The sequence below is a fragment of the Gadus chalcogrammus genome, chromosome 22 (genome assembly GCF_026213295.1).
Source record: "Gadus chalcogrammus isolate NIFS_2021 chromosome 22, NIFS_Gcha_1.0, whole genome shotgun sequence".
Classification (NCBI taxonomy): domain Eukaryota; kingdom Metazoa; phylum Chordata; class Actinopteri; order Gadiformes; family Gadidae; genus Gadus; species Gadus chalcogrammus.
Genome location: NC_079433.1, coordinates 13,876,209 through 13,895,116, shown reverse-complemented (window position 1 = coordinate 13,895,116; position 18,908 = coordinate 13,876,209). Strand labels below are relative to the sequence as shown.

Here is an 18,908-nt window from a genome sequence, read left to right as displayed (position 1 = left end):
TAGTTAATTCAAGCAAATATATTGTATTTTCCTTAACAGTGCACGAATGCCTATTTAGCTCTAACGGTTTATCGATAAAATACGGGTGATTTTATAATTTCGAATCGCTTTTGGCGCCACGGTCTTTCCGTACCAACCGTACATGGTTTGAAGTGTAAACATGGCTGTCCGTGCTGCAGGTCAGATTGCAGGTATCTGTCATTTGTATAGATCCTCAAGCTTAGGAGGTTTTCGGACGTTGTCACAAAATGTATCGTCGTCCAAACACACTCCCTCCAATGCCCCTGAGACGACAGTGGACCATTTGATCTACACGCCAGAGCATTTTGCATTAAAGGAGTCCATCAAAAAGGTATGGAAAAGAGAGCATATGATTTCTACAACATGACAACATTCATAAAGGTTAGACGTGGACTTGTAAAAAGAAACGGTAAAAGGAAACAACAATTGAAAGTGGAATATTAAACAGTATTCATTTCCTAATTACTTCACCTACTCGCACCAGACAGTGAAAGCAAGTAGGTGAGGGGTCAAGTTTATGTAATTGTGTTGACGTTACCCCAGTAACAATACGCTTCCCCAATGATATGATAGTTCAAGCGTTTTCATCTTAAGTGACATTGAGGACTACAGACTATATTCGTTATACTAATGTAGTACGTTTATTTTAATAAAAGATAAGTAAACAAAGGCATTGTGAGCAATCACTGCCTTACCACTAACCAACCAGTCACTTACCACTGTGATTAGGCTTCCCATTGAAGGGCTAGTATTTTACTGGCAGTTTTCCCTGTAATCAATTTACGACCAAAATTCAAGAACAATACACCATACACAAACAAAGGCAAACCATGACTCAACCACACTTTCCTCCCCTCGTAGACATCCGTTACTCTAAATATAGCTGGGCGCCGGGTCGTCTTGCTGCATATTAACATTTCATCCAACCGGCGCCTTCAGAGGATAAACGAAGGCTAATTTAATTCACTGAATCAAGGATGTTTTAAATGGGAGGAAGCTTGACTTGTGAGTAAAGCCACATAGGATGTACAGTAGTTTTAAATAAACTGGCCCACAAGGGGAGATGCTCTGCAACAAACGAGCATTAGCGGAAAGGGAAGACTGAGTGACCAAAGGTTTTCTGGAAAAGTGTGCTAAAGTTATGGCCCAGATGAGGGTTACAGGATATCCTTCCCTGAATGTTCAAGGTCAGAGCTATCCAAGGTGAGTTTGTACAATACATAACCCACTCCTAAACCCCCAAAATGTCATTCTCTTAATCCAAAATGTTGTAGAATATGTACACCTTACTCACCAAGTCTTAAAATAGGAATTCCTTTAAAACAAATGCCTGGAAAATCAATTTATTGCCGGTTCTCTTTCAAACTGCCTCGAGGAGCAATGAAGTAGCAACGCTGGAAGTAGGGAAATCTTTTTAGAGCATCTTATTTTATCAATTAAAATATCAATATCTGGGGCGCCCCAGTAGTTCACTGGGTAGAGCGTACCATTAAGGCTCAGTCCTTACCGAAGCGACCCGGGTTCCATTAAGATTCCAATCTATCGATATTGGGTGCAAGTGTATCGTTTCTCGTATCACACGAAGAAGGGTGACAATATATCGCTGAATCGATATTTTGTCTCACATCTAGTTAATAGTGGTGTGTTTTCCACAGAAACATACCGATAGACCGGACTAGTCCACGCTTGGTCTGCTGCTTCTGTTTAACAAAGCATTATTGACATTGTTTTGTAATTGTACAGCACTATTACAGTACACATGTTCTTTAAGGTTCTGTATTCATGATGGTACTCGGAACTCCCAAAGTTTTTTTTGCTCTGCCACAAATCAATTCAATTCAGGGCCGAGAATGTTACAATCTAAAAAAACGTTCCAATAGCTTCATTATTCTCTTTTCTCTGGCATTGATTGGCTCTCAGACAAAATGATGAGTAACCTCAACCTTTTGCAGGACACCAACAAAGCTTTCATACTCTTATTTGTTGACTCACATTCTAGCCAATCTGTTTAGTGGGCTCACCATCTCAAGTAAACGTATCGTCTTTCGATGTTAGGTGTATACAAGCTTACATCGCAAAAAAAAACACATTGCATTGATTCAAACGTCACAAATACCATATCTCACATAGATCTAGAATAAGGCACATACAAAAGGGGTATGTATATTCCATACAGCAAAGCAGCTCATGCAGACAGAGATGCAACAATGTGTTTCACAGCAAAGCAGTCTCCCCCACAAGTGCTGTTCCAAGGGGCTTCAGAGTACTTCCAGGCTTCCAAAATGAGTCAGCCTTCAAGGCTCCTTTATCTGAACCCATTCTCAGGAAAGCTCAGTAGCGGAAGGCTGTGAATACTTGTCTATGTAATGCCACAAGCCAAGTCTAATCATAGTGGACGTATCCTTGGCTGACATAAACTCTTGTCTACGACTTTGGTAGGTGTTATCCCAGTCCATAGGCAGGTTTTGAATTCTTTAGGTGTATATGTCACCCAAAAGACATCAGGTTCCATGCTTAAGATGTAAAAAATATATATATATTTAATCACACATGCACACACACCCACGATCACTGTTGTGTTTCTGCTGTAGATCATTGACCAGGAGATCAACCCACATGTGGACCAGTGGGAGGCAGAGGGGAAGTTTCCTGCACACAGAATCTTCAAGATCCTGGGGAACGCCGGCATTTTAGGGGTCAACAAACCAGTTGGTAAGACAACTATGATCTGTCTTGTCCATATTCTGCAGAAGTCGAATGTTGAAATGATATGTTGACACCGAAAACAAAAATATCGGAACTGAATGTTGAAAGCTAAGGATTTTAGTTCTAATGATAACCCTAACCGCTTTTTCATTTTTTCGGATGAAACTCCTGTCAGAGCAACCTAACGCCTGCGTTAGGTTGCTCTGCATCTTGACATAATGAAATGCTTGAATAAGGCTGGAAAATGTCAGCCAGCTAAGGGGTGAAAAGCAAAGAAAAAAAATTCAGCTTTTGTTTTTGTTTTTTGTTGTGGCCATCACCAAATTTAGAAAACATCAGGATTGTCATGACATTTTTCTGCTTCTGTTGCTGCAGTGCCTGTATCACTTAGAGATTCTGTCTGCCTACCTTAGGCATTTATAATGCAATAAACAATCGCCCAATAAATAGTTTTTTACTTTAGAGGATTGGGAGGACAATGCGTCCGGCACCAGGCATTGTATTGCATACAAATCGCATTTCTGCAATAAGTAAAGCAGAGCAGGTACGGCTTTTGAGAATAGCACGATAATCCCAATCATCTCATAGAAGCATACACTCACAACCATGATTCGAGTTTAACAATGTTGCGTTGGTTGGTTTTAAAACAAACCAATAAAGTAGGAAATTAGAACCAGAGATGGGTTTAGTTTGTGGTCCTAGTCCTCTATAGGGTTTGCGTTGTTCTCCTATATGTGATATTTTCTCCATTATAGTGGGCTCAGTTGAGAATGTGTGTCGCCCAAGATCTCTGGGTTATGAGAGGGTCGCAGGTTGCAACCCACCCCACCTGTCATCCTGTTATGGTCTCTCCAGATGGTGCAGGCAGCTGGGGCCAGGCATGGGGCCCAACGCATTCAGTAGCCTTTTGAATGTTGTAGTTTGTAAAATCAAACAAGGCTGTGTGTAAGTATGGTGAACTGTGGGAAGGAAGAGGGAAATAAAATCCCCTGTAAATGTAGAGGTCATTGTGGTAAACAGAAGGAGGTGGGGGGATTAAGAATGTGCTGAGTGCACATCCCTTAAGAATTAGTTGTCAGGATTAGGCGGCAAGGCATGGCCAAGGAAATGGTATGAAGACGCACTGGATTAACAGATGGGAATTTGAGTATGCTCATTTTGAAGTGGGCCTAGTGCTGTGAGAATTGGCCCGTCCTGAGATGATAACCCAATATCCTGACCGAAGAACTAGCAGTCATTTCAGGCAATTGGACTATTAGGAAACGTGTGCATTATCATCATTTAGATTCAAACTTTGACAGAAAAAGGTATTCATTGTTGACATTATCGTTATTTGTTTCCATTGTTGCAAGACATGCTGCTACGTCCATTGACAAATATAAATTCTGGGGAAATAGTTTATTACAAATTCAACGTAATTACCTCCTTTTAAGCTTGTTGAGTATTATTGTGTTTTCAATGACACAGTGGGGGGGGGGTTACAAGAAAGCGAGCATGGCTGGTAACTAGGGATGAGCAAAACGATTATTTTCCGGGAATCAGTTCTTTCAGTTCCGTTCACTATCACGATTCGTTCGTTTGATTAGTTCGTTTGATTCGTTCGTTAAGTCAGATTACGTCATTTGCTTATAAGTATTGGCTGGGCCCACCAATTAAGGCTTTTTCACAGCCTGCCCTACCATAAGGGTACTGTCGGCGGTCGAAACGCCAGCCGTCATTGAGCTGCGCCAAGCCGCACCGAATTGAACGTTGCGGTTTCTTTCATTGGGGTATATGACAGAAAGTTCGAAAAAAAGTTTTCAGTCACGGTGCGCTCAGCAAACAAAAAAAGCACATTTCTATTGCATTGGTCTATACGACGCAGTTCGACCGTTTCCATGGTAGGTAAAACAATACTTTATTAAAGCATGCAATTGTGTTGTAGAGCAAAATAAAGCGTATAAAGTGCTTGCATGATATTGAAGCCTACAGCGATCGTTAGTTAACTTGTGTGGCGGTGCCTTGTCATTTGTTTACCCATGGGCCATGGCAACGCGACTGCTACCTGCTGTAGTACTCTCATTGGCTGAATCTTCGAGAAAGTTTTATACTCAATCAATATAATGTTGCGGGGAGACGGAGCTCTGTTCGTTTGTATATTTTATTTACGTGACCATATTTTTGTTTTATGTTAAAAGAAAAAGATAATCATAGAATCAGTTCTCTTGTTTTGGGAATCAGTTCTCGTCATTCACCTTCGGGATTCGTTCGTTGTGAACGAATCGTTCGCGACCGACCCATCCCTACTGGTTACATCTTTAATCAACATGGCAAAATGTTCTTGTGCACGCACAAGAACACCCGGGATTACAGCGATGCACTGAGGAGCCTCCCCTGTTCCATGTGAGAATGAGACCGACAGCTCTGTTGACATGTCCTGTCCTCAAAGATGTGCTTTCCACGTATAACCGTTTATATACAATAAGGAGTCGGGAATATGAATGCATCCTGTTCATGGAGATACTCCCTTCTGAAAACAAGAGGACAGGAAGTGTTGCCATGGGAACCTGGTCGGGAGGTCAACGGGGATGACCCTTGGCTCCCCTGGCTGTGTTTTATCTGTTCTTTCCACAGCACCTGGCGTTGGCCCTTTCTCGCTCTTTCTCTGTTTAGAGGTTTGAGTGATTTGCAAAGATTTTCTTTAATAATATTTACTTAATTCTTAGTTTTGTTGCCATATTGGAGTACACTATGAATCACACCTCTATCTTTCTTATCATTTTTAAAATCCTGACTTTAAAATGCTGACTTTTTCCTTTCTACATTGCCCAACTTTAAAAGTTTACAGTACAGGTCGTGTACCGTAATGAATCGCTCGGTACATAATGATTCATAGGCCGACAGTCCTTAGCCTATAATTTAATGCGTGAACCCACTGGATTTGTTGTCTACTTCCACGAAGACATTGCTAATGAAGGCCATCAAGCCCCCGCCATATCGTTAATCAGCAGGATCACTTTCTAATGTAGGCATGTCAGCCTAGTTCCATGCATAACTGACATACTTTCACCTCAGATGGAGACGACGAGAATAGAATGTCATAGAAGATTATCTACAATTAGATGAACATCTTGACTATATAATTTCACATTTTCTCGCTCTCTCGCTCTCTTATTCTTGTCTTTCTTGTCCTGATTTCTCTCTCGCTGGTCTTTTCTGGGTTACTCTCTCTTTTCTCTATTCTCTCTATCTACTCTTTGGTCTCTCCCTGTTTTTTCTTTCTCTGGTGCCTCTTGTTTGTCTCTCTCTGCTGTCCCCCTGGTCTCTCTCTCTGGTCTCTCGCTCCCTGGTCCCTCTCTCTATCCGTTCATTCTCACTCTGGTTTCTCCCTCTTGTCTCTATGGTGTCTCTTTCCCTGCTTTCTTTCCCTCTGGTCTCTCTGTTTGGTCTCTCTCTTCCTGGTCTCTTGCAGAAGAGCTGTCACAACCCCCATTAGACTTTATTCAACCTGAATATTAAAGGTTGAATAAAGGAAATATGCCAGGCAGCATTTGTTGCGTGTCAGCGTTCTCCTTTGCTTCCATGCTGGCCCGCTGGGGCAGCTGTTTTGATGAAAGTGGGTGAAAGCTCTGCGCTTCCCTTTGTCCACATGATCCACCGCAGGGTTTCCAGGACCATCTGAGCCTTATCGCCATGCAGCTGTGTCTGTTTCCTGTCTTTATATCCCCCCCCACCCAACCTTCCATGTTAAACCTGGTCCCTCTCGTCAGTCTGATTGTCGTCAGTCTCAGGTCATGTCAACACTATAGAACTGAAAAAATAAATAAAAATTAACCCGTAATAAGCAAAGATGTACTGTCCCCTAATCTCCTATTGTGCCCCCCCAATTGACAATATACCCTTTCGGGATAAAAACTCATCTCACTTTAAGATGTGCTCTAAATGTAGCTAATCTAGTTTTGCAATGGACTCTCTCTCTCTCTCTCTCTCTCTCTCTCTCTCTCTCTCTCTCTCTCTCTCTCTCTCTCTCTCTCTCTCTCTCTCTCTCTCTCTCTCTCTCTCTCTCTCTCTCTCTCTCTCTCTCTCTCTCTCTCTCTCTCTCTCTCTCTCTCTCTCTCTCTCTCTCTCTCTCTCTCTCTCTCTCTCTCTCTCTCTCTCTCTCTCTCTCTCTCTCACACACACAAACACACACACACACACACACACACACACACACACACACACACACACACACACACACACTATGATGGCTCCATAATTGAATTTCAGTCATTTGCAAGCATTGGTTTGGTTAAATTAATTTTTCTGCACCATAATGCAGACCCTTTTGGATATGTTTGCCACAACAACATTGACATATGCATTGAATAAGTCCCAACTTGAATAGGCTAGATAAGCTTATGATAAACGGTTGGACTGCAACATGACTCTCATTACTTTCGATGATTTTCTTAATTAGTGTGCTGTTATATCAATTCTAAGTTATCTAAGCTTTATATAAACAACGATGTACCTCATTCGATATGAGTCATCATGGACAAAAAAGCCCAAAAATCCTTATTGTTAGGAGGAATATTTCTTTCCAATTACAAAAAGTAATTGTGTTTTCAGTTAATGTTGCATGTTTGCGTATTTATTTGGGGATTCTGCTGTATTTGACGTTAAGCAAAGCAACCTTCGGCAACTCCACTGTGTGTGTGCGTGTTTTGTGTGCCGTGTGTTTCAGAGTATGGGGGTCTGGGCCTGGACTTCAGCTACAGCGTGGCGGTCTCGGAGGAGCTGGGTAACATCCGCTGCGGAGGGATCCCCATGGCGATCGGCGTCCAGACGGACATGGCCACTCCGGCGCTGGCCAGGTGCCCACTGAACGCATGCGCGCTGTTAGCTCATGTTCCAAGGGGAAGCCAATGACTCACACACTGTAGGCATAGCGCTTGAGAAATAAATGTGATGTATTTCACAATCTATTGAACTTTGGTACGCAGAACCAATTGCGCAAATCAAAAGAGATGACGAGGGCGCGGTTACGTTGGTGTGTGTGTGTGCCAATAAGCGATGTACAGTACGTTATCTTTGCCAATCATCCTTGTAATGGAACCTTATTGTTGTTTGCCACACACCCCTGAGGCTCTCTGCTCACCCTTCAAAGGCTACACAGCAACTTGTAATCCTAAAATATGCCTTACGCCAAGCAGAAATGGCATCTAATTCATCAGGTCGCAGGGCTGCACTTGAGGCTGTGCATGTAAAACTGCTTATCACAATTAGCAAGTAGAGCCACAATGCTGAGGCACTCTCCTCAACAGTAAATAACTTTCTGCTGAATGGAATAAAAAATAAGTTTGTTAAAATGCTTTAAAGACCCCATTAACCTGTGTCGACAGACCATTAAGCACCCTATTAATCGCAAAATTAGCATCGCTGCATAATTTTATAGATGGCAGAGAGACGGCGAGAGAGCTCTTAGAATGTGCGTTTGTGTGGGCAGGTTTGGTTCACATGAGCTGAAGACAGAGTTCCTGCTGCCCTCCATCCTGGGAGACAAAGTGGCCTGTCTGGGAGTGAGCGAGGTGGGGGCTGGATCCGATGTATCAAGTACGTCCCTCGGCCGTTCCTTTATCGTCTTCAATGATCTGACCGTTTCCTTTCATCAGCACTGAAGGTCCTCCTTCCTCTCATCCTGTTGTTTCAAGGAGCACTACGGAAACTAATCATCCATTAGAAAAAAAGTAGCTTTATTTTTGACCATGCAATGATAACATTTGCCGATACACACTATTTGCTTCATGTGGGAGCTGACTCCCATTGTATACGCTCACTCTAGTAGAGATGAGTTGTGGTTACATTTCAGAGGCTCTGGGGATAGGTTGACTCTATCCTCACCCACCCATCCATCCATCCACACTGGCAATCGGCAGACGGCCTCACACCCTGTTTGTCTCCCTCTGCGTATCCGTCCCGCCACACGCTCTGTCCTCTCCTTACCGCAGGTATCATGACCAAGGCTGTGAGGCAGGGGGACGAGTACGTGATCAACGGGGGGAAGATGTGGACCACCAATGGCACGCAGGCGGACTGGATGTGTCTGCTGGCCAACACCAGTGACGGGCCGCCGCACCGCAATAAATCACTCATCTGTCTGCCCATGGATCTGCCCGGTAAAAGAATAATCTGTGTTGTTTTCACCAGAACGCTCGCGATAGATCAATGTCATCGACTGAAGTTGTTGTTGTTGTTGTTGTTGTTGGTGGATGGATATTTTACAGCACCGGACAAATGTTGTGATGCAAATAAGTGCATTAACACTGATGCTAAACCAAACAATCTTTTGATGGATGTCTGCAATAAAGCCACGTATGTTTGATAACGGTGGGAAGATAATGACCACTTTACAACATGGGCAGTGGTTCTTGTATTTTCTTATAAATTGGATAGTTTGTTTTTGTATTTGTCTTGATTAGTGTAAATGCTGACCACTACTTTATTTTTCATAATACAATTGAAAAAAAAAAAAAAAAAAGCTATTTTTACAATAATTAAATGGTAAATTGTCTACAATTATAGAGCATTTTCTCATTACTCTTGGGTGTACAGCCTTTTCAATAGAAAAATATGAATTAAATGGGACTAAATGAATGTAATGCAGCAAACAAAATTCATTGGCAAAATCATTTATTACCCAAATCGTTTTCGGTTGGTTCGGTTTAATTTTGCAACGCTCTTACAGCACATTCCTCATTTTCAACATCACCCTCTTTCAAAACATAACCGTCCACTTTCCACAGAAGCTCTTCCTTTCAGAAAGCCTCCAGCATTCCTCATTCGACCTAGTGTACTTTAATTAAAACTCCAGTCCAGTGCGAGGCCTGCTTCTTCATCAGTTTTCCCCTTGGTGCCCGTAGGCGTTCATATCGCCCGCCAAATAGACAAGATGGGGATGAGGTCATCAGACACCGCCGAGGTCTTCTTTGATGACGTCCGCGTGCCCAGCAAGAACGTCATTGGCAAGGAGGGCATGGGCTTCACCTATCAGATGCTCCAGTTCCAGGAAGAGAGACTCTGGGCGGTGGCCAACAGTGAGTGATCCCCCCCACCCCTCTTACTCTAGTAAGCCCTGGCTACCTCAATCTCTTCTCCTCCCTGCTCCTCCACGTCAGGTCACTCTCAGGGTATTCAGGGATGCATTCCCGTGTAAATCCCCCTTGCTGTAAAATGAGGAACGGGTGGGAGAGTACATCCTGCCTGACAGCGCTGTGTAGCCCTGAGAGCTCAGGTCACCCTCCCCCACACCCCCTTGTCCGCCACTATTCTAGTAGTTCTAGCCCGAGGATAATCAAGTCTTGCTCACTCATTAGTGTTCTGCAGCATTTCCTGTCTAGTCGGTCCGCCCAGTTTTAAGGACATTTGTACAGTGTGATCTTGACACACACACACACACACACACACACACACACACACACACACACACACACACACACACACACACACACACACACACACACACACACACACACACACACACACACACACACACACAGAATTGAATGCAGGAATACATTTTTTTCTTGGTGACACTATTACTACAAAGTCAATTCTGAAAGAAATAGTCTCCTCAAACGGCCCCTGCCCTCTCCCCCTCCCCTCTGCCTCCAGCCCTGACCACCATGGACATTGTCATCCAGGAGACCATTGACTACACGCGGCAGAGGAAGATCTTCAAGATGCCCGTGCTCCACCACCAGACGGTGCATTTCCGGCTGGCCGAGCTGCAGACGGAGGTGGAGCTGCTACGCTCCCTCCTGCACCGTGCTACAGGTGGGCATTCACACCGTGTGGGATTCACACCATCCACTTTGAGTTCACTCTTCCCTCGTTTTGTAGGAGGGTTTCAGTGGGTTGCGGAAAATTCAGATCCAGGTTGTGAAGGGGGAAGGGGTTAGGGCATCTTGCTCAAGGATGATTGTAGGTAGGGTGCTGAATTCGGGGATTGAACACTGTTCCTTTTTTCGAACGGGCGTTGGGACACCTTTGCCACAACATCATCCGGCCCTCTTATAGATATTTCAATGGGACAAGACAGAGCCTTGTACGTCACTCCTGTCCCTCATCACCATGTCATCAAGACACAGAAAGGAGGTTTCAAGTGAAGTGATGGTGCTTGATTATTGCCATTAAAGAAGCGATGCCCACGTCGGTGTTGTTACCAGGTGTCATCCATACATCATCGACAAAGAATCTAAATATGAATCCTAATTACACGTCGGCAAAAAACCCGCCTGATCAAACAGAAACCCAAACCAATAGGACTCAAAAAACATTCTAGCCTGCCATTGATTTTTCATAAAGTGCCCATTGTAACCATTCCCCGGGTAGGGTTAGGGTTAACGCCTAACCCTGGACCACTGGTCCGAGGGCCAGGCCCCCCGCCGCTATGAGGGAGAGGAGACACCGCCCGGGCTACTGCTCTCTCGTGGGGCTTGTGATTCACTAGGGGGATGAGGGGGTGCACGCGTCGGCCAGAGGTCTGCGGTCCACCGTTGTCTTGCTGTGTTTGACCCACTTCAGATCCCACTGGCAGCGTTTGAGCACAAAAATCCAGCTGTTTGGCACTCGTAAGGGCCTCTTGTGTGGCAGAACAAAGGTGTTTTGTGTGTCTGTGTGTGTGTTTGTGTGCGTGCCTGCCTGCCTGCCTGCCTGCGTGCGTGCATGCGTGCGTGTCTACCTTCTTGCTATCCGCAGTCCACATGTTATTTGTACTGGTAATAATGTTTTTTTGGTCATTATTTTGTCATTCATTGCAAAATGATTGGTCATTATGGGGAGAAATTGTTGTGTTTGAAACTGCGTTTGAAACCAAAGAATGTCTCATGCGGGATGTGGCCAAACAAAGTATTCTTTAGCCTCTGTTATGCAATATTTACAGAATTGATTGTAAATTACAACAACTCCCTTGATTTCTCAGCATATGGAGTATCGTCCACAGAACATCCCACGATGCATTCTGTTTTGTCAAGCCCTATTGACAGAAAGCACCTGAGAGCGAAACAAACTAAAAAACATATAATTTTTTGTCCGTATCTGATCAGAAGTGAACCTTAGAAAACGCTGCCGCTGCTTTGAATTCATCCTGTTCTGTCTCATCACCTCTGCCCTCCATTTTATGTCTTCCGTCATAACAGTGTCATTTGTAATCTTAACTCTTCACCCGTTGTTCTTTCCGTCTCTCTGGCTCTCTCTCTGTCGCTCTATCTGTCTGTCCTCTGTTCATTGCAGCGCTGTTCATCAAGGGCAACGATGTGACCAAGCTGGCGTCCATGGCCAAGCTGAAGGCTGGCCGCCTGGCGCGGGAGCTGGGGGATAGCTGCCTCCAGTACTGGGGGGGCATGGGCTTCACCAACGACGTCTTGGTCAGCCGCTTTTACCGGTGAGCAGACAACATAAACGTTTGTTCTATGGTTCTTCAGCGTACATTTCTCAGACATTAGACTTTGAAAGTCACCTGGAAGATTGTATTTTCAAAAGCAGTTTCAGTGGTGCTTTTTGACAGTTTAATAGCCACTTACACATAATTGTATCAAGATGGGCTATAATATATTGCATAATAGCTACTTTAAGAGGTTTTATAATTGTGTCATTTAGCATACATTTTAAATTCTCCACAATACAAAAGTACCTGCTAAAACATTGAGCTACAGCTCCTCATTCGCTTTCTGAAGTTGAAGGTCTTCAAGCACAACTTTTACATTATTGCGCCATCTATTGATTGGGTATTAATATAGTCTGGGGCTGTTTGGCTAGCAAAACCAGAAGTTGAACCTCCAGTTTCATCAGGGTTAGTGGTAGAACCCACAAAGTGAAACTACAGCGGGCAGAACCAATACCTGCCAGAGGCATTGTGATTGGTCACAAATTGGTGTCCAATTTTCCACCAATAGCAGGGTGCCTAGATCCTAACACTGAAACCACACCAAACCCCAAATTTAAATGACCATTTGTACCATTAGGCCTAAAGGAGAAAGAAAAACATGTTCTGGATGCCGATGGAGCCTAAATATAATATATATTAATAGACATGGAAAGGCTAATGGAAGTGTTGACAGTTTTCTAAATATAATAAATGCTTTCGTTATTTTTTTGGTTTTACACTCCTAAGAATACAAAAATGGGTGTATTTGGTAATCACCCAATTCGGCTGTTGTCCAACGGTTAAAAATATGTTGTATTTATCCCACAGAGACTCCAGGTTAATATCCATTGGTGGCGGGGCAGATGAGGTAATGTTGGGAATCATATGCAAGTACATGGACACCCTGCCTAAGTGACCTCATCATTGACGTGACACACCATCACAAATACCTCTTTACCCGAGACCCGGATTTCTACAAAATCACTGAAGTGCAATTTACAAATATTTGTGTAACCAGGTTTATTTTCAATGAAGTAGCACAGTTTGTGATTGTCATGTTTGATTGTCTTGCATTAGTGAGGTATTCTGGAAGAAATTTGCAATGAAACGAAGTGTATCTCTGTGTAGAATAGCTGCAACCGGTCCACGACAGTGCTTCTATGTATGGTTCTGTTCCATCAATAAATCTGATGAGTGGAACGTCAGACATCTGGCGATCTTTATGTGAAGATGATGTTGTACAATTAGGATTTATGCAAACCTTCCCAGCTAGTCTGCCATAAATGAAAGGATAGATCATCAGAAAAGGTAAAAGCAGAATATAATGTAAGCATAAAAATAATTTTGGCCTGTACTGGTTCAGTCCACCAAGGTAAATGATCTAACCTTGTGGTTACAAATATGTTATAAATAGTTTGTAATAACTGCATTTCAATGGTTATTTTGATCCAAGACAAATGCTGTATGAAGGCTCATGAGTGTTTGAATGTTTAACAGACTAAAGTTGTTCAAAATAAACTTTTGGCAATAATTCTTTGGCGTCATCTTTCGTAGCAAAACCAACCAACAGATTACCATGAGAACTGATTGTTTATTTACAATTAAATACAATGTTGAAATGACAAAAGAATTACCGATACATCAATAGAAAGTAATAGTTTGTACATGTTCCAAAATCCTATTTCCTCTTTCTTAAAATTAACTCGTCGATAATGGAATCCAAACACTTCCGGGTTATAAAGAATTTAAAAAAACTATCTTTAGGGTTAACCATGCCTACATATCCGTTTCTCCTGGATATTACAATGTGACGTATCTATCTTCTCATTGTTTCCACATATTGGCACCAATTAATTAATCTATATGCTAATTTAATTAATAGACAGCCAACTTGGTTCTACAGAATATTTGCTATTTTCAGTAATTATTATTTATCTATGTTCTTCATTTATGAGGTGAACATGTCCGATAAATTCAAGGCGACCCTGGTCCTTCGCTTGAGTAATTGGAAAAAAAATCAATCTTTCTGAATAACCATTCACATCTTTGGCCTGAGACAAAGGTGGGTTGTCATGGAAATGAATGTGGAGTCAAATGGAACGGGAAGGGAGGTACATACATAAGTTATCATCTCAGCTTAATAAACCAGTATAGGACAAAGAAAACAAAACAGCAAAAAAGCAACATATAGCAAAGTAGTTTTGCCTGGCTGCCTCTGGAGAGCTGCTTCACTCTTCCAATGGTGGCGCCAAGCAAGCCACCCGTCGAATCAAAGTCTGTATCCTACATTGGGAGGTACAGTAAGACATGGTAAGTATTGCCCAGATCTTGATTTAAAAAAAAAGACCCTTCAAGTAGCTGTGGGTAATTGATTGTGGGTAATTTAATACACGACAACATCACACACTCACCATATCATCCAGCATTTTGTTCTGGTACTTCACTTCGGTTCCGATGTCGATGGTCAGCTGTGAGGCGACAGATCATGAGCTGAGTGATGCGTCAATGATCTCAGGCTGTTTGCTTCCTGAGCCTCCAGTATGCTAACAGACAGAAACTAGAACTACTTACACTCTTTAAGGCTGTGACTTTCGCTCGAAGACCCTCTTGTAAATGTTCATTTTCTTCTTCATATACACTGTAACCACTTGCGACATAGTTGCCGGGTTGCCCTTCGCCTATTAATGACAGTCAACTATTATAACAACACAACACAAGCTAGCAAACATTGGCAGTAAGGCAACAGTAGTGCTAACGTTCAGCCTCAAAATGAGAGGAAAACCACATATTATTGTATCTTACCTAAACCAGCGCGCCTCATGTTGACTCCTTGATCACAAACGATATCTTACGTTTAAACTATTTCCGACCAAATACTTCGTTTAGCTTAATCAGATCAGAACAACACGAACAACTTGTTATAGCCTGCTAACGCCACGACATCATACGGTGGCCTGTAAGGAAACGCCCACTTACGCCAACTCAGCTCTAAAAGGAAAATGCAAGTTGGAGAGGCTATGAGTAAAATAAAACCAGCTCATCAACACATAGTCATGCTACATAATAAAAAAATACTTAATAGCAAGCACAATAAAATACAATTAGCTCCATAATGTTGTAGTAACAGTATACCATTTTTTTTTTAAATGTTAATCAAAGAATAATCATAAGAACTGTTATTCTAGTTCCCAGATCAACCCCAAACGTCCTTGACTTGACTCACTGTTGTTATTTCCCTTAGTATGTATCAAACTACATGCTACAAATCTCCCATACTTTACAATCATCATCAAGCCTATTATAATAGTATACGGTTAGTGTACATGCATTCTCCTAGGAGTGTTCACACACAGCTTTGGACGGGAATACTTAGTTCCTCAGAAATAATCCCCAATAAATTGAAATTACAAATGTATATATCCATGTACAATTAAGGTCTGCATTCATTTGAATTAATATTCACATCAATTAGTATTAACAAAAAAGCCAAACAGAAGTATGCAAAGTTAAAGTCAAAGTCAAGTTTATTGCATCCATAACAATGGAAATTGCATGCCCACCGTCATACCCACATAAAAAAGAACCTCAGTTGAGGGTAGATGGTATAAACATGCATCTGCGCCTATAGTTACAAGCACTGATATAATAAATGGACTATACACTATAAGAAAATAAGTTAGCATTAAACACACAGACATACAATTAAACAAGTTCTACAAAATTACGTTTAAAGTGCTCATCGTGCTGCCTAACCGCTTGTGGTATAAAAATGCACCAATTATAGGTTCAAAAGAAGACAAAAAAGCTTAAAAAAAAAGGCTCTCAAAAGCAAATGGATCTTTAAAAGAGAGATATGGTTATTTTTGATGAGCTGGAAATGCATCACTAAAACGGTTTACAGAATGTGTGGTAGGCTACATCAAAGGAAAACAAACATGCATGGCAGGTTTAACAATGGTCACAGTGAACGTATTATCTGAGATGTGTATGATCAAAAAGGGATTTCCAATAGTTCCCTAATCCTCGAGATGCTGCCTTCCATTGATTACCTTTTCTGGTGCCTCCAATAAATCTTTTTCTTCCGCACTTATAGTTTGGTGCCCATACCACCGGCAGACAGCAAATCTGATTGAAAAGATTAGAATGTCTTTTCCTGACGTTAATTGTTAGCAATCCAATAGCTCATAAATAAATAAATCTGACCCCTCTATCTGAAGGTAATGTGTTCCCATACCACACACACACACACACACACACACACACACACACACACACACACACACACACACACACACACACACACACACACACACACACACACACACACACCATCTTAGTGTGTTCCTCTGAGGCCTGGTATAGAGCCGTGGTGTGGGAAGTGGCTATCTGTTTAGTGGCCCTGTGCCTCCATGACATCTCTGGGGATCTGAAGGAAGACAGATTGATCCTTAAGGCGCCTGTCGAAGAGGCTTTGGACATAGGAACGCTATAAAGCGAAACCACAGATCTTATCCCCTTTAAACCTCTGCTGTATGAAGACACGCACACGACACTCAAACACAATGCCGTGATTACGATTTTGTTGATGTGCTGGTGATCATTTCCGGTTCCCGTATCTATAAACAAAAACAGATCCGCGCAGGTAACAAAATGGAGCAATTACGCCCTAGTCGGTAGGTTATTCTAGTATACTCGACATTAGGTCAGCTCTATGATACATGTATAAATTGGGCAAATTGGTTGAACTTTATAGTGATATAGCTTTCCTTGTTTTGTTGACTTTACATCATCTCGTCATCACCTAATTCATCTCACTCAACGGTTATTATTATTTTTTTTTTCAAATGAGGAGCAGAACCTTATGAGGAGCAGACCTTAGACTCATAGGCAATGCTTTATTCTTGTCCTTTATCCAGCATGACTGAAACGACCACCCTCAAACACCTGTCCGGTTCATTTGCTCTCTCTCCACTCTTGTCTCTTGTTTTCCAAGACTCTGTCCTGTCTCATCTCTACCTTCTGATTGACAAGTTCAATACGTCAACTGCCAGATGTTGTAGGGTGGCACTCTTCGTGAACACACCCCAGCTCAGATATATGTATAATAATATATTTGTAATAAAAAAAAAAACATGCAATGTAATCCTTTTTTTGGGATAACTATCATCAATCTACAGCCTTCCTATATAAATGCAAAACCAAGAGCATACTGTTGAATATGTCTGTTGGCTTAACTTTTTAAGGTGCTTTTATGGCTAATTAGCATGAGGCAATCTTGCTAAACGATTCTGTAGGCGAAATTAAAGAGACATTGTTTGAGTGCAATTGGTTGGAAATGTCATGTATGAGTAAGTGAAATGCACTGTTAGCAGATTAAGTTAATTGACTGTGCCTCCGTATGTGTGACACAATTTAGATCTGAACCTGCTCCATGCTGGTTTCTGACCAATCAGCTGCATAAACACTGTGGCCTGGCACTGGGAGCTCCAAACCTCAAGGAGTGGTTGGCCTATTGAACTATTCATACAGTTAATATGGACTATGTGCTTGGCCTGTTTAATTATTGTAGAAAAAGGATTTATTGTACGGCGTTTCAGCAAAGTATTCCATATAATGGAGCACGTTCATAGGGAGAAAAACAGGCAGGACTTTCCATACAGTCTTCAATGAGAGCAAATGTTAATGACTTCGAGGGTCACTTTGTATAGAACAAACATCAAAGGATCAAAGACACATGACCCAAAAAGGGTTTCTCAGCGTCTAACTGGGAGCCTGGGTCATTGAAAATACACGTCTTGTTTACAGTGGTGATTCAAATGTAAACCAGATAACAAAGATTGCACCCTAAATTTGAGAGAGGAAGGGAGCTACCTCTAGGTGCAAGGAGAATGTATACAAAGCATGATAAATCAAGTAATTCCATATTCATCATATGCGATAATTACACAAAAAACAACAATTTACGAAGTAGTCTCGACTTTTTTACATGTGTGTATATTTAATTCAATTTCTGTTTTTTTTCCACAGTTGACCAGTTTTCTCTTCAAATAAAGAAGTGCCCATGAGGTCATGTCGTTAGCTGATTGGTTATTAGCTGGTACATGCTGTGCTGATTTAGGGCAGCCATTAGCAGCAGCTGGCATGTTATTATATTATTATCATGCAATCCCATCATGCATGAGAGACAATAGCTATGAGGATCAGATGATGCATAGTGATGTGAATTTGTACGCCATTCCCTAATGATCACGCACACTCACACTCACACACACACACACACACACACACACACACACACACACTGTGGTATGTTTATAATACTATTATTAGTATATGTGTATAATAATACTTACGCTGCCAATCACACTGTGCCTTTGTTTAGTTGACTGTGTGGTTGTGATCTGTGCACACTGATCTCACAACATTTTCACTGTATGCCACTACACTACGCAGATCAGATGACATTATTGTTATGGTTATATATAAATATTCTGTACATATATATATTTATACATATATATATATATATATACTGTACAAATATTATAGGTTTATTTAAACTTTTGGTTCTTAATTGCACTGTACGTTGTTGCTCTTTATCTTCTATGCTATTTTTGTATTTTTTGAGGAGAGCTTGGAACACATAAATGGCATTGCCAGCTATGACTACTTTGCCTGTTATGTTGTGGATTCGACTAATAAAATAACTTGAACTTGAACTTGCGCTGGTCTGAGTGAACAAAAACAAACTGGGCTATAATACATGTTCTGAATGCCGGCGAGTATTGATCCACGT

The 18,908-nt window shown here is 41.8% G+C and overlaps 2 protein-coding genes across 2 annotated transcripts; one reads left to right on the top strand and one right to left on the bottom strand.

Annotated features, from left to right (window-relative positions):
* The first annotated feature begins 142 nt into the window (after positions 1-142).
* zgc:85777 (uncharacterized protein LOC405871 homolog) lies at positions 143-13,666 on the top strand. The gene is made up of 9 exons (XM_056582941.1): positions 143-352; positions 2,613-2,733; positions 7,433-7,562; positions 8,195-8,301; positions 8,697-8,864; positions 9,609-9,782; positions 10,360-10,521; positions 11,980-12,130; positions 12,941-13,666. Exons 1-9 carry the CDS (start codon positions 161-163, stop codon positions 13,026-13,028), a joined length of 1,293 nt encoding a protein of 430 aa, XP_056438916.1. The 5' UTR covers positions 143-160; the 3' UTR covers positions 13,029-13,666.
* Positions 12,461-15,085, bottom strand: bet1 (Bet1 golgi vesicular membrane trafficking protein). The gene is made up of 4 exons (XM_056582942.1): positions 14,915-15,085; positions 14,684-14,790; positions 14,524-14,580; positions 12,461-14,395 (listed from the first exon to the last, which is right to left on the bottom strand). Exons 1-4 carry the CDS (start codon positions 14,931-14,933, stop codon positions 14,240-14,242), a joined length of 339 nt encoding a protein of 112 aa, XP_056438917.1. The 5' UTR covers positions 14,934-15,085; the 3' UTR covers positions 12,461-14,239.
* Between the last annotated feature and the right edge of the window lie 3,823 nt (positions 15,086-18,908).

What these genes read in the sequence shown, in the direction of transcription:
- bet1 (XM_056582942.1), bottom strand. An exon ending in AAGTCACAGCCTTAAAGAGT is followed by an intron (nt 14,581 to 14,683) that starts GTAAGTAGTTCT and finishes GTCGCCTCACAG; the next exon opens with CTGACCATCGACATCGGAAC. An exon ending in ACAAAATGCTGGATGATATG is followed by an intron (nt 14,396 to 14,523) that starts GTGAGTGTGTGA and finishes CTCCCAATGTAG; the next exon opens with GATACAGACTTTGATTCGAC.
- zgc:85777 (XM_056582941.1), top strand. Translation starts at nt 161, where the DNA reads ATGGCTGTCCGTGCTGCAGGTCAGATTGCAGGTATCTGTCATTTGTAT. An exon ending in GGCTGGATCCGATGTATCAA is followed by an intron (nt 8,302 to 8,696) that starts GTACGTCCCTCG and finishes TCCTTACCGCAG; the next exon opens with GTATCATGACCAAGGCTGTG. An exon ending in ACTCTGGGCGGTGGCCAACA is followed by an intron (nt 9,783 to 10,359) that starts GTGAGTGATCCC and finishes CTCTGCCTCCAG; the next exon opens with CCCTGACCACCATGGACATT.